Source organism: Bos javanicus, chromosome 14 (genome assembly GCF_032452875.1).
Source record: "Bos javanicus breed banteng chromosome 14, ARS-OSU_banteng_1.0, whole genome shotgun sequence".
Classification (NCBI taxonomy): Eukaryota; Metazoa; Chordata; class Mammalia; order Artiodactyla; family Bovidae; genus Bos; species Bos javanicus.
Window position 1 is genome coordinate 2414086 of NC_083881.1, and position 14215 is coordinate 2428300.

Below are 14215 nucleotides of genomic sequence, written 5' to 3' on the forward strand. Positions count from 1 at the left end.
CTGGTGTTGTTCAATATGACCGGGGAGAGGAGTAAAAGACCCTGGGCAGAGCTGGGCCCCTGCCCGCCCGTCTGCGAGTCTCTGAATGGCACCACTTGAGGAGGGGCTCTGGGTGGGTTTGGCTTTTCACAGCTCCCAATTTTGTCCACAGGCCCCTGTGGATGCCCTCCACCCCACTTCTGCTACAACCCCTGGGTGGGAAGAGGGTCCCCTGAGCCCAGCTCGGGGGGGATGCCATCTCCCCTAAAAGGGAGGCTTTCCTGGTTCCCCACAGTGGGCAGTGGGCAGTGGGGCCTTCTGCACGTCCCCCTGCCCCACCCCAGTTCATCCTGCCCCTGGGAAGTCTGGTCTTAGTAAAAGTCTGGAGCTGGGTAGGCCTGGGCCCCAGAGGCTTCTGCAGCCAATGGTGACTGGATAAACCCCCAGGGGGAACCGAGACAGGTGAAGCCTGAAGTTGAGGGAGCACAGGCCTTACCAGCAGGGTGGAAGGCTCTAGACCCGGGCACACAAGAGGTGCCCCAATAACCAGCAGCAACAGTTGACTGCCAGGCTGGCCACAGCAGGCCAGGGGCGGGAGACAGGGCCTGAGACCTGGTGGGTGGGCCACCATCCCACCCGGGAAGGTGCGGCCAACCTGCCCCAGGGAGGGGCTGGCCCCCAGCTCTGCGAGAGCAGAACTGCTCACGGAGCAGGGCAACATCTGTGCCCTCCAGCAGGCCCAGCCCCCAACACACTCTGACCTTTCACCCCAGGAACCCCGGGGTCACCCTCCACCCCTCCAGCTTCCCCTCCCCGCTCCGGGGTGAGGAGTCGGCGTGTCCCTCCACCCCAAGCCCAGTGGGCACCATCACCCCCTCCCTTCTCTGGGCTTCTAAGACTGAAGTCAGGACACTTAGTAGGGGGCAGGATGAGGAAGCCACCCCGCCGGACACATGGCCCAGAATAATTACCAAGTGACCCATCCTGTCCCGCACGGGGGCAATGCCAGTGACCCGGCCCCCAACACAGCAACAGGGCAACTGGGCAGAGCCCACTCGGGCCTCAGCCCCTGATGTGTTTGATCTGGGACGGCCCCACCCTGAGGCAGGGAGTGCAGGGACCCAGCGTGGACGCCAGGGGGCGGCCAAGCACAGCCGGCAGGAGGGGACGCGCCCCGCAGCATCCCTGGGTCCCGCCAGCCCCCCAAGGCCGCCCACACCCCGTTCTCCAGGCACACACAGCCACAGGGTCTGGTTTTATTGCCTTCGAGTGTCCAGAACACCTGACTGCCCCAGACCCAATAATTTAAGGTGCCAAGAACAGGTCAGGGTGAGGGGCCACAGACAAGGGGCTGGGCCCAGTGGTTAAAAAATACACCAGCCCCCAAACAAACCGGCCAGGAAGGAGAGCTGCCCGGAGGCGGTGTGGGCAGGGCATTAACAGGACAGCCAGGGACATAGGGCAGGGAGATTGGGGGGGGGATTAAGCCTCAGAGGGACAGTGAGGGCTCAGGGCACAGAGAGACAGACACGCGGGCAAAGACCAAAGGAAGACTGGACCAGACAGCGGTGCACGCACATGCACACGTGTGCATGCACACACACACACACCTGCTGGGTGGACAGAGGGAGGGAGCAGAGACAGAAGACATCCGCGAGGGGTGTGGGGGCAGGTGTGCCAGGGGGCTGGGAGCAAAGGGCAGAGGGCGGCCCGTGGCGGGAGCCCTGCTGAGCCCGCGCCGGGTGCCCAGGGCCTGAGCTACATGATGCAGCACTTGGTCTTGTGCGCGTGGGGGTCCTTGAACCGCAGTCTCTGCTTCGGCCGGTATTTTTCCAGGTAGGTGAGCTGTTTGCTGTTGATGGCTCCGCGCCGCTTCCTGGGCAGACGGGACCGGGGTGGGGGTCAGGTAGGACCCAGGCTCGGCCGCCCACCCTGCCCCAGAGCTGCAGGCCCCAGAGGCGAGAGGGGCTGGAGTGGGTCCCCGTGACCCACAGAGCCCTCCCACCTCTGGGCCTTTGCCCGGCCTGTTCCTTCCGCCAGAATCACTGTCACTGCAGCCACCGCCGCTGACGTTCAGGTCACCTGGCTATCGCTCCTCCAGGCTGACCGCCTCACCTCCCCAACCCCAAGGTCCCCACCCTCCAAGGCCCGCGTGTTTACCTGGGTACCACCACCCACCCCCCGAAAGCAGAGCCCATGGGGATTGGAGCCTGGCATGCCGGCTGGCTGGGAGGGAGAGGAGAGGAGACAGGAGGTGGTCCTCAGGTGCCTGGGTGTGGGGGTACCTAGCACTGCCCACCAGGCACTTCCAGAGGTCCCCACCGCCCGAGACCTCGGACGTGGCTGTGGACTGGCACTGGTCAATGATGCGTGGGCCGGGGAGGAGCAAGCCTGTGCTGCTCTGAGTCACCAGGTTGGGCCCAGCCCCCAGTCACAGGCCTGGAACTAGGGAACCGCAGGCTCAGGTACGTGGGGCAGAGGTGACGGTGAAGGCCTGGCCCTTACCCTGGGGCCGCCTCAGATCTGTGCCAAGGCACAGAGCTGCACACAGGCTCACGGAGAGAAACCGTGTGCCTGGTGTGTGTGCACACGTGCCAGGGTCCCGAGGAGGCCAGAGCTCCTGCGGGCACACGCAGGGCTGGCCGCCTGACTGGTAAACAAGCCTGCCTCTGGGAGAAAGAGATGGCTGTGCCCTGGGAACTGTCGTCGGGGGAGCAGCACAAGAAGACACCCAGGCACGGACGGTGCACGAGTCTCACACATACACACTCACAATGGGTGGGCTGGGGGCGGGCTCAGGTCTTCTGTGCCCACCCCACTGTCCCTGCTGCCACCCCGGGACCCTGCTCCACCAGGGCTCCTTTCCTGGGGGCAGCAGCAGACAGGAGCCCCCTCCCCCCAAGGAGAGGAGGTTGGGAGACCTCCATGGGGGCTGAGAATGGGGCGCAGAGGGCCCAGGGGCCAGGGCTTCAGAAGGGCAGTCCTGAAAGATCCTGGGGTGTCGGCTGTCCCGGGGGGGTTGGGGCAGCTGGGGCAGGTGGCACGGGGGGGCTCCTTTCACTGCTGGGCTGGGTTGGATGGCTTCTGGGGGTTCCTCCTCTCCCAAGAGCTGAGGGGAGTGACACCCCACGTCAGGAGTGCTGGAGGCTTAAAGAGGTGTCTGCCCCAGCTCCCTGTGTCAAAGATGGGTTTGGACCGGCCTGTTACTCAGCACCGCAGGGCCAGTGCGGACTGATGCACCCCAGGCTGAAGGAGCCATGGGCCCCAGAGAGGGGACCAGCCAGGCACTGTGTGTAGCCTCTCCTCACTCTCTGCTCCCAGTCTGGGGAGCAGACCACACACAGGGACCCGTCCTCAGTCGGGGCTAGGCAGCCTGAGGGGTACGCTGGTACCACAGGAGGCTGCCCTGAACTGGGGAAGGCCTCAGAGGATGGCACGGGGCCAGGGGTCAGGAGTGCCTCCTGGCGGGGCCCTGGGCCCCTGCGGGGTAGGGAGGGAAGGATAAGGACCCCCTGCACCCACCAGCACCCTTCCCCACCAGCCACTCACTGTCGGATGAACTGGATGGCGTCCTCATACTTCATCCCGCTCTCGATGAGGGCCAGCGCCACGAGGACGGGAGCCCTGGGCGGACGGCAGGGCCAGGTCACCCAGGCCCGGGCACCCACGCCCTCCCCGACGCCTTCCCCCTCGGGGCCTGGGGCGGCCCAGGCTTCCCCAGTGGCGCTCCCGCCCCATGGAGGGCACAGGCTCCGCCTGCACCTGCTGTGTGGCCCCAGGTGGGCAAGGCCACCTCTGTGCCTCAGGCTCCTCATGTATAAACGTGTAAGTGGGAGGGCTGAAGGAGGGAGAGCAAAGTGCTGGGCTCGGGTCTGCCCGTGGATGAGAGCTTGACTCTCGGTTACGAACCACATTCACAATTCCCATGACTAGCTGGCAGGTGTGGGGTCTTTGTGTCTGGGGAGGGGCAGGGCTGTCAGCTCCTTCCCGCACAAAGTCCCGGCCACAGCAGCGGGGAGCAGGGTCAGACTTTGGGAAGAACTTCTGCCCCCCAACCCCCAGAAGGAAGTCACATGATGTGGGCTCAGCACCCACGCCTGACGGCAAGCCAGGCCAAGAGGTCCCCAAGTTCAAGCCAGCTGCCCTGCCCCACTGGCTCACCGCCCCAGGCCAGCCACGCAGTGCACAGCCACGCAGCTGCCGGGGTCATCACAGAACTTGTTCTTCAGCAGGCTCAGCCAGTCCTCCACCACTTTGCCAGGCGGGGGTGCCCCATCATCAAACGGCCAGTCCTGCAGGAGGCAGCAGCCCGTGAGGAACCCCAACTTGAAGGTGGGGTGAGAGCTGGGGCCCAGGCCAGCCTGCCCATGGGCGCTCTGACAAGCAAGGAGGATATCGGGAGCCCCCCGAAGGGTGACGGTCGGGGCACAGGCCCCAGAGAGCACCCCCCCCTGCAAGGCTCCTCCCATCGTCTCCTCCAGGAAGCCTTCCCAGAACACGCTGCTCTTTTTGGGGGGCAGCCCCGGGAGCCCTTCTCCCCTCTCGTCAGTCCACGCTGTGGTTCTAAACTCACCCAGCCTGAGCCGTTCTGGGCCCACAGACCCAAGAGGCCTGGTCCATGAATGTGGCTGACACAGGCCTGTCTATGTTCCCAGCCCCCAGCACAGCGGCACAGAGCAGGCCGGCCTGAGGCTGGAGACCGTGCACTTCCCACGGAGCACATTCACGCGGGGCAGAGGGGCCGCCCCAGAATCAGCACTGCTTGGCACCAGGGGTGCATCCATGTGTCCACCGAGGCCAGGCACCCAGGCATCTGATCCTGTTCCCAGACTCCAGATTCAGCACCCCTGGAGGGGCCCTGGAGGACAAGGGTCTGCCTGGCAACTGTGTGTCTAACCCAAAGCCCTTCCTGCCGCAGGGGAGGCGTGGGAAAGCGCTGACCCCTGTGCTCCGGGCTACTTTACAGCGTTCACCTGGAGCCCTTCAGGCACCCCGCTCTAGACGGGAGGACCCCGGGTCGTTCAGCGGGGAAGGGACAGGCCTGTCCATCCCAAGGCTCCGGCGCCTCTCACCACCTTCGTCACCGTCACCTGGCTCAGGGGCCTCCCCACAGGGCAGGTACCACGTGGCCCATCCCACGGGGCCTGCTGCCTGGACGCCGGTCCCCACTACCAGGGACCAAGGAAACCGCCCAAGGGTCCCTCCCCACAGCCTCGGGAGAGCCTCCCCAGGGACCCGCCAGGTGCACCCAGCCCACCCCCTGGGAGGCGCCCGCTGCCTGGCGACAAGGACCAGACGCCCAGCGCGGTGAGACAGCGCCGACGCTCTAGAGATGCAGCCTGCGCAAAGACACTGCGGGGCAGCCGGGCGCACAGCAAGGCCACACACACCTGCCTCCCCGCCCGGGCCCAGCCATCCCCCACGCTGCCGCACGCAGCCCTCACCACAACCGTGATGCCGTCCTTCTCCAGCGGGGCCTTGTCGTAGGTCACCTCACACACGCGCACCACGGTGGTGGCCCCGTACTTCTTCAGGTCCTGGCAGGGAGGGAGGAGGGAGAGGCGGCTGGGTGGGGGACCCCACGGCCCTCAACGGGACACAAAGGTGGGGCCCAGCGTGAATCGCCAGCGGCTCAGGGACCTGCAGGGGTGGGACAGCTCTTCCTGATGCTTCTGGGGCGAGTGTCCCTGGGCTCACCCCGTGGCAGGCAGAGTGACCCACCCACCCGCATCACCACTGAGGCGACACAGCTGGGAGCCCAACTTCCAGCACAATCTCCCTCCTCTCGGATGCTTGGGACCCCAGAGCACACCAGCAACTTCCAGACCAAGCTCCTGGGTCCCCAGGCAGGGCAAGGACACCAGAGCCCACACGTGAGCCCCCACGTGGTCCTGCTCTGAGCAGCCCTCCCAGCCCAGGCTGCAGGGACAGGTCCACCCAGGGGCAGAGCCAGACCCCAGACCCCGCACGGGGGCCTTCAAGTCTCAGGGGAGGGGCACCTCGGGGCGGGGAGGGTGGGCACCTGCCCAGAGGGCGCCCAGGAGGGAGCCAAGCCCCATACACCAGTGGGGAAGGCCCAAGCTACCCGGGGAAAGGTCAAGGCAGTTCACAGCCAGCGCAGGGATATTTATACGCCGGGGTGGGGGCGTTCTGCTGCATGGGGTCCACGTGCACCCACCCCCACCTGCTCCCGGCAGCTATTTTAGGAGCAGTGAGGAATCAGTCGCTGGACCTTGCTCATCATGCGACAGGGACACTGGACACAGAGAGGAGAGCACAGAGCTATTCTGAGAATGCAGGGAGCAGGGGGCGGGGCAGGGGCAGGGGCAGGGGTGGGGCAGGGGCGGGGCATGGGTGGGGCAGGAGCAGTGCAGGGGGCGGAGCAGGGCTCTGAGCCAAAGGGGCACCAAAGATTCCTCTGGGCCTGAAGCCGAGGGTGCTGCCCCCCAGACCAGGCTGGGTCCAGACCTCATGACAGAATGAGTGCTGACACCTGTCCCACTCTGAGCCCTGACCCCGGTCACACACTGAGCCCTGACCCTAGTCCCACTCTGACCCTGAGCCTGGTCCCACTCTGAGCCCCGAGCCTGGTCCCACTCTGAGCCCTGAGCCCGGTCCCACACTGAGCCCTGACCCTGGTCCCATTCTGAGCCGAGCCTGGTCTCACTCTGAGCCCTGACCCTGGTCCCACACTGGGCCCTAAGCCTGGTCCCACACTGACCCCTGACCCTGGTCACACTCTGGGCCCTGACCCTGGTCCCACACTGGGCCCTGACCCTGGTCCCACACTGACCCCTGACCCTGGTCCCACACTGGGCCCTGACCCTGGTCCCACACTGGCCCCTGACCCTGGTCCCACACTGGCCCCTGACCCTGGTCACACTCTGGGCCCTGACCCTGGTCCCACACTGGGCCCTGACCCTGGTCCCACACTGACCCCTGACCCTAGTCCCATACTGACCCCTGACCCTGGTCCCACACTGGGCCCTGACCCTGGTCCCACATTGACCCCTGACCCTGGTCCCACATGGGGCCCCTGACCCTGGTCCCACACTGACCCCTGACCCTGGTCACACTCTGGGCCCTGACCCTGGTCCCACACTGGGCCCTGACCCTGGTCCCACATTGACCCCTGACCCTGGTCCCACACTGGGCCCTGACCCTGGTCCCACATTGACCCCTGACCCTGGTCACACTCTGGGCCCTGACCCTGGTCCCACACTGGGCCCTGACCCTGGTCCCACTCTGAGCCCTGACCCTGGTCACACTCTGGGCCCTGTCACACCCTGAGCCCTGACACTGGTCCCACTCTGAACCCTGACCCTGGCCACACTCTGAGCCCTGAGCCTGGTCACACTGAGCCCTGACCCTGCTCACACTGAGCCCTGACCCTGCTCACACTCTGACTCCTGACACTGGTCACACTCTGAGCCCTGACCCCAATCATGGGCCATGAAGGGGGACAGCCCTCCTCCACAGGGTCCCCTGTGGACTCAATGTCTAGAGTCCAGGTCTCCCGACGGCAGGGTGCCCACTGCCTCCCTCCATAGTCTAGCGTCTACACAGTTGCTGAAGTCCTCCTGTGTCCAGGCCCCTGTTCAACCATAAGGAGCACTCAGAGAGGCTTATATCTTGTTGCAGAGGGAATGGCTGGAGGTCTGAGGTCACAAAAGGCGCAGCACACAGTCACAGGCTCTGTAAACAGCAAGGAGCACTGCAGAGGCCAGTCTCCTCCAGGAGCCCCGCGGAGAACGGCAGGCTCTGCAAACATTTGGTTCCGTCTGCCGGGGCCACGAGCAGCAGACAGTTCAACAGCTGGCTCTCGGGGTACAGTGGTCACTCTCTTCTATGACTGGCTTGGACTGCTGCCCAGCCCTTCCTCACACAGATACCTGTGCTGAGAGCTCCCAGCCGGGTTCCAACCCAAGGAGTCCCTGGAGCCCATGGGCTTCCCGCAGCCTGGGCTGGCTGTGGAGCTGGCCTTCATGCCCTGTCCCCGCTCTGCTTTCTCCAGGCTGTTTAAGCAGCCGGTCCTCTCCTGGGGGGACCACCACCCCCCTCTCCTCCTGCTCAGCCTCTGTACAGAGGCCAGATGGCCATCAAAGGGCTCGGGACCGCACCAGACACAGGGACGTCTTGAGGAAGCGAGACCTGTCTCACCTCCTACCTCCGCACCTGTCTCTGCTCATGCGGCACGGGTCCCACTGCCCACCCCACTGACCCCCACAGCCCTCAGACCCCAGCCCCACACACACCCTCGTGTGCCACTCCCAGGGGGCCTGTCATCCCAAGCTCTCCTCTCACTCGCAGGCCCCCAGCCTGGCCATGAGGCGTGCCGGATGCTCACCTCGATGAAGCTGCTGAGGGTGGCATTGGTGGGGTTGTGCGTGATGAGGAAGCGCATGTTCTTGTAGCTGACCTCCACAGGGGCCGGCCGGTTCATCCGCGCCATAGCTGCTGCCCGCAGATGGGGCTGGGGATGTGAACGCAATAAGGGCCCACCACCCCCCAGAACCTGAGGGGCACGAGATCCCTGTGCTTGTCCAAGAGAAAGAAAATGCTTAAAAAAAAAAAAAAAAAAAAACCTGCCTCCCAGACCCCGCACAAATATTGTGCAAATACTTGGGTGGGGGGAGGATGCTGCCCGGATCACGGGTGGATGATTAAAAAAAGAAAACCCAACACTTTACAACACAGAAAGAACAAAAGAACCCCCAGAAGTAAAACGGGCCGAGTCCAAGCTCCTGCCTCTCAAGGCTGGAGGATTACTAGGGGGCAAAAGCAGAAATAACCACCACCAAAAACCTCAGCAAAAAAAACTTTAAAAAGCCCAAAGTGAATCCGGCTGCCGAAGCCGTGGCCAGCGTTGCGCCTGTTGCCGGGGACACCCCCCTCGGCATCGGTGGACGGCTAGAGGGCCACTCTGCTCCAAGGCCCCAGACGCCAAGGATTTAAAGGCAGAACGAACTTGAAACTGAACCAACGGGGCCGCCGTGGGGTGGGGATGGCAGGCAGCGGCCGCAGGCGGACAGCGGGCGGCAGTGACGCGGGGCCTCCGTCACGTTACCCCATTGGGGTACGGCAAGTCCTGGAACGGGGCGGGGGGCTCAGGCCGCAGAGCCAGCCCCGGGCCAGGTGGCGGGGGCCATGAGCGGGCGAGGGCAATGGTGAGGCCGGAGGCGTGGGGGCCTCAGCAGCGGGCGCGGTGCGGATGCTGGGCGCGGCAGTATTCAGGGCTGCCCCCCGAGGGCCTCTCCATAAATCCCAGGCTGGTCAGCGGCAGGCAGCATCTGGGGAGGGGGGAGAAGGCAATGAAAAGGGGTCCCGGCCCGTGCCCCTCCCTCACCGGGCCTCGGTTTCCCCCTCAGGGAAACCACGAGTGTGCTGAACCCCGACACACAATTTCAAGGCATTTGTGATGACAGAGCCACCCCTCGAAGCCCGGGCCCCTCCACAACGCCCCGCCCCCGCCATCAGACGGTCAGCCCCCTCCTCCGTGGAATTCTGGCCTCTGCGGAGTCTCTGAGCCCAGATCACTCTGGAGCACCCCCGGTCCTCGGGGGAAGGGGCTCCGGCACAGAGGCCACGGTGACAGAGCACAGTGGGGGGTGGGGGCGGCGTGGCAGCACCCCCCACAGACACGAGCCACCTCACACGTCTATCAAGGGCTCCCCCATGGAAACCGGAGGCTCTGGTCAGCCTCTGCCCCGGGCCACTGTCCACCACTCACCCACAGGGCTGACCACAAGATGGAAGCAAACAAGCCACTGCCCCCCAGGAGCTCAAAGAAGCAGGGACAGCCCACAGGAGCCTGCAGGCCGGGGCTGGCCGCCAGGTGCTTGCCAAGGTGGTGACCACACAGGTGCCGGGACTGGGGTCTCACCATGACAGGGCCTCAAGGAGGGGCATGGCTGGGCCCCAGAGATGGCCGCCAAGCACCTCCAGGCCTGTCTCTCCCTCTCTAGGCCCCAAAAGCCCAGGGCCAGGGGCCCCAACAGGAGCAATGAGCCCCACTCCCACCCCCACGCACAGGCTGGGAGACCTTGAGCACGTCACTAGCCTCGGTTTCCCCATCTGCAAACTGAGGGGCCAGAGAAGATGCCCCCAATGCCCTTCTGGCACAACCCAGTGGTCAGCAGACCCCTCCAGCCACTGGGCTCAGCCTGGCCCCGCTGTCAGAATCCACACCTGCTTACCGGGCAGGTCCTTCATCCACCCAGCCAACACCTCTTACCTCTGCCCCGCCCAGCACCCCCTTCCCCAGCTGCCCACCAGGCCGGCTGGGCCCCTGGAGCCTCAGCCAGGGTGCAGACCGGGCCTGCAGCTGGGACCCAGACACAGTGGGGTGGGGGCAGCGGGCGGCTCCACAGATGCTCCAGGCTCACACTCTGCCCCGCCCGGTTCAGGAAGGTTACGTGGGGGTCCCCAGGGAGGAGGTCAAAGGCAGGAAGAAGGGACCGCGCACCATCCCAGAGCGCGCTTCCACTCCGAGTGCAGGCAAGGAAAGAGCCAGCCGCCAGGCGCCCTGAACAGCACGTGAGAACCTGCCCTCCTGGGGCTGCGGGAGGTCCCCGGGCATGCCTGTTTACAGAGGGAAGGGAGGGAAGGGGCCCTGGGAAGCCATAGGACGACAGGCCTCTCCCGAGGGCCCAACCCGCCACCTCCCAACCTTCTGGACACCTGGGGAGACCCTGTGGGCAAGGGCAGACGGCCTGGCTCTCCTGCCAGCGTCCCTGGAGAGCCACCCCACAGTCCTACCCATGTGAAACCTGTCACCTGCAGGCAGGGGCCCAGGGTCAGGCTGGCTGGGGGCAGGGGTCAGGGCCCTAGATGGAATGGGGTCAGGGTCTGGGCTGAGGCTGGACCAAGATCACGGCCCAGCTGGGCTGGGGTCTTGCCAGACACCCGACTTGTCTCCTCAACGTCTAGGGCCCCACCCCCAGGTGAGAGGGAAACAGTGAAAGCCCCCTTGCTGCCCCCAGGCTGTCCCACCAGGCTCAACCAGGCCTGCGGCCTCCCCCTGTGGCAGAGCCCCTCTTCCTAACCACACCAGCCCCACTGTGAGGTCACCGAGCAGGCCCCCAGGCAGGGCTGAGCCAAGTCCACCAGCCGGTACCCCTCACACCCACCCTCACCTCCACCCCGGGACACAGGAGCCCTCCTGGAAGCACGAGGCCCCTCCCTCTGCCTTCCCACCACCAGCCCCACACGGCTGTCCTGGGGCCCCAGCTGCCCAGCACGAGGCTCTGAGCTCTCTGCTATGTCCCTGACAGTCCTCCTTTCCAGACCCATTAGGAGAGGGCCCCGCCTGGCCCCTGTTCGCAGACAAGTAAACAGGCCAGGGCGGGCTGGGGGACCTTCCAGGGCCCTGAGCAGGCCAGGCCCGGGAAGAGCTCCCCATGGGAGTTCCCAGCCTCAAGTTCCAGTGGCACAGCTGACCGAGGAGCTGGAGTTTGACTCCAGAGGGCTTCCAGAGTGCCAGCCTCCGTGGACCCGGGACCCTGTCTGACATGGGGGAAGGCTGCAGGGCCAGGGTTCATTGGGGTCCCAGGAGAGCTAAGCGGGGGGTGTGTGGGAGCACCGTGCGCAGGATCGGGCTGGGAGGGCGCGGGTGGGGCGGTGGGCGGCGACCCCCTGTCCCGCAGCACGCACCGTAGGGTGGGTGCGGGAGGGGCTCGTTCTGAGGGCACGGCTTCCTCCCCAGGGCGGGGCTGGGGTCCTCCCGGCACGCCCCCCGCCCTCGCGCCCCGGCTCACCGGCGGGCAAGCGTCCTGCCGCTGCCTCCATTCGCGTGGGGCCGGGCAGGGCCGGGGCGCGGCGGCCGAGACTCAGTGCGCGGGGCGCGCCGGCCTCCCCGCGGACGCCCGGCGGCCGGGCTGCGGGGGGGCTATTTATAGCGCCCGGGCATCACGTGGGCGTCGTGGCCGTGACCAGCGGGCGACCCTGCTGGTAGTGACTCCCACACCTGCCGCCTAAATATAACCACAGGCCAGCCCGCACGCCGGGGCAAACAAAGAGGGCCGGGCCGGGAGAGGAAGCGCCGGCGGAGGAAGGGGAAACGCAAGGGCGGGGGCGCTGCCCGCGCACCCCGCCTTCCTCCCGCCGTGCCCTGAACCCTCCAGCGGCTCCCCCAGCAGGGAGCCGGCGCTGCCCCAGGTCAGGAGGAGCTCAGCTGGAGCCGGGGCCCTGGCGGGGACCTCGGTGCAGGTCCGGATGGCGAGCTACGGAAAGGAGGGTGCCTCGTGGCCCGGGTGGGCTCCAGAAGCTGACGCCCACAGGATGAAGGATGGTGACCGACACCTGGTCTGGCCCTGCTCAGAGCCCTGCCCAGCTCTCCAGCCTCAAACCCCAGGACCTCTCTACTTCCTGAGCACCTACTGTGTGACCGACCCTGCTGTCCCTCACTGAACCCTCGACACACCCCTGGGGGTGCTGCCATCACTCCCTCCCCCCCAACCCCCCAGTATGCAGGTGGGGAAACTGAGGCAGGGGGACACTCGAGGAGGCAGTCATCACCTAGGGAGGGTCTCCACCTCCCGCTCATCCTCCAGTGCTCAGTGCACATGTCCCCTCCCCAGGAGGCGCTCTGTGATGGGAAACCCTCCCCTGGGCCCAGGCCTGAACCCCCAGCAGGGTGCTGGCTTCACCTCCCGGAAGCACCAGCTCAGGAGTACACGCGCTCCCCAGACTGTGAGCCCCAAGAGCGCGCAGCCGGGCACCACAGGCAACCATGTACCTGCCCTGGCCAGCCCAGGGGCCCACAGAAGGGGGTGGAGCAGGGTGGGTAGAGCCCCCAGCACACAGGGTCCCCAGAGGCCCTGCCTCGCTGGGAACCCGGCTCTGAGCCCAGCTCCCAGCCAGCCAGCCTGGCCCCTGCAATCATCGGTCAGTGCCGCAGGGGCGGGGTGGGAGGAACTGGCCGGGGGCCCAGCCCAGAGCAGGGCCGGGTCCCAGGCTCTCCCCACACACATACCCAGAGTGTCAGCCAGGCCCGGGAACCCGCGCTCCCCCACCCCTGCCAGGCGAGCAGGCAGAGGCAAGGAGAGGACAGCCGTGTCCAGGGCAGAAAGGCCGACCAGAGCCCCGCCCCAGCCAAGCCAGGCCCCTGCCACCAGCTCAGGAGCCCCAGGGCAAGGGCTCCTCCACCCAGAACCAAGGTGGGCTTGGCCCAGGACACCCATCCAGTGCTCTTAGGGCCCAGCTTCCAGCAGCCTCTTCCTAAAGGCCAGCTCTGGGCACTCAGGGCCCCACCAGTCTCGCACCTGGATGACTTCCTGAGAGCTTGTCCCCTCAGACACCGTGCTGGATGCTGCATGCCATGAGCAAAGCCCATCAGCCACACTCTATTAATAAAATAGCAGCTCAGAGGGGTCGAGGGACTTAACCTGAGTCACACCGCCGACAAGCAGAAGAACCAAAGTTGGGCTGAGTTTTGCTGACCCCCGGAGACCCTGACCCTCTGGAGAGAGGACCCCTGGGCAAGCTGCTCTCATGCCACGCCACACTGCATCCCCATCCATACAAGCTGAGAGGTCCCATCAGCTTTGTGGACCTACACCCAGGACCCAGAGCCCACCAGACTGCTGAGCCCGCAAACCAGCACCCCTGTCCCCCCCCTCACTGGGGGCACCCGCTCTGGCCAGGCCTGGGGGGCACCTGCTGGCCTGGCACCATCCCAAGCCCTTCGGAGAAGTCTATTTTTATCAGGGCAGGAGCCGTTCCTGGAATCCTCCCAGACAATCCCAAGTCTACTTGCTGCCTGGGGGAGGGGAGGGGACCCAACAGGCCGAGCCCACGCCCACCCCCGGGGAATCTCCCCAGAGCCCCCCACTCCTGCGCCCACAGCACCAAGGGTCCAGCCCCCTCACTGACCAAGTTCGGCCACCTGCCCTCCCTGCAGCCACAAACCCTTCAGAGCAGTTTCCCCACCCCCCGGGGAACGTGTGTCCGGAAGGAGGGGCTCAACTCCACCCGCCTCCTCCGCACAGGACCTGGCACCAGGAGGCCCCCCACTTGTTGTGGAAGGAACAAATGACCCAACGTCCTGGGCAGAGCTCCAGATCTGGGCACCATCCAGAAACCATCACGGGATCGCAGCCCCTGAAGTCCAGAGGAACCTCAGAGGTCACCCACGCCAGCTCATCACCAGCTTGCACACCTCTGGTGACGGGGGGCTCGCTGCTCTTTGGTGGCACCTTCCACGCTGGGCAGCTCCCCGAGTTATGCGTCCGCCCCC

At 65.9% G+C, this 14215-nt stretch overlaps 1 protein-coding gene across 6 annotated transcripts in view; it reads right to left on the bottom strand.

The window, feature by feature from the left end:
* Window positions 1–1221: 1221 nt before the first annotated feature.
* The window catches only part of PTP4A3 (protein tyrosine phosphatase 4A3), a 32534-nt gene continuing 19540 nt past the window's right edge, over window positions 1222–14215 (bottom strand). For 4 of the 6 annotated variants that reach the window (XM_061438507.1, XM_061438510.1, XM_061438506.1 and 1 more), the window contains exons 2-6: window positions 8327–9269; window positions 5424–5516; window positions 4141–4271; window positions 3529–3603; window positions 1222–1855 (exon numbers count right to left, since the gene is read on the bottom strand). In XM_061438507.1, coding sequence (XP_061294491.1) covers window positions 1738–1855; window positions 3529–3603; window positions 4141–4271; window positions 5424–5516; window positions 8327–8431 — 522 coding nt within the window. In that variant the 5' untranslated portion in view covers window positions 8432–9269 and the 3' untranslated portion in view covers window positions 1222–1737. Of the gene's footprint in view, window positions 1856–3528; window positions 3604–4140; window positions 4272–5423; window positions 5517–8326; window positions 9270–10444; window positions 11069–11735; window positions 11833–14215 lie in introns of those variants that run through there. The other 2 variants (XM_061438505.1, XM_061438508.1) reach the window with 2 other exon arrangements.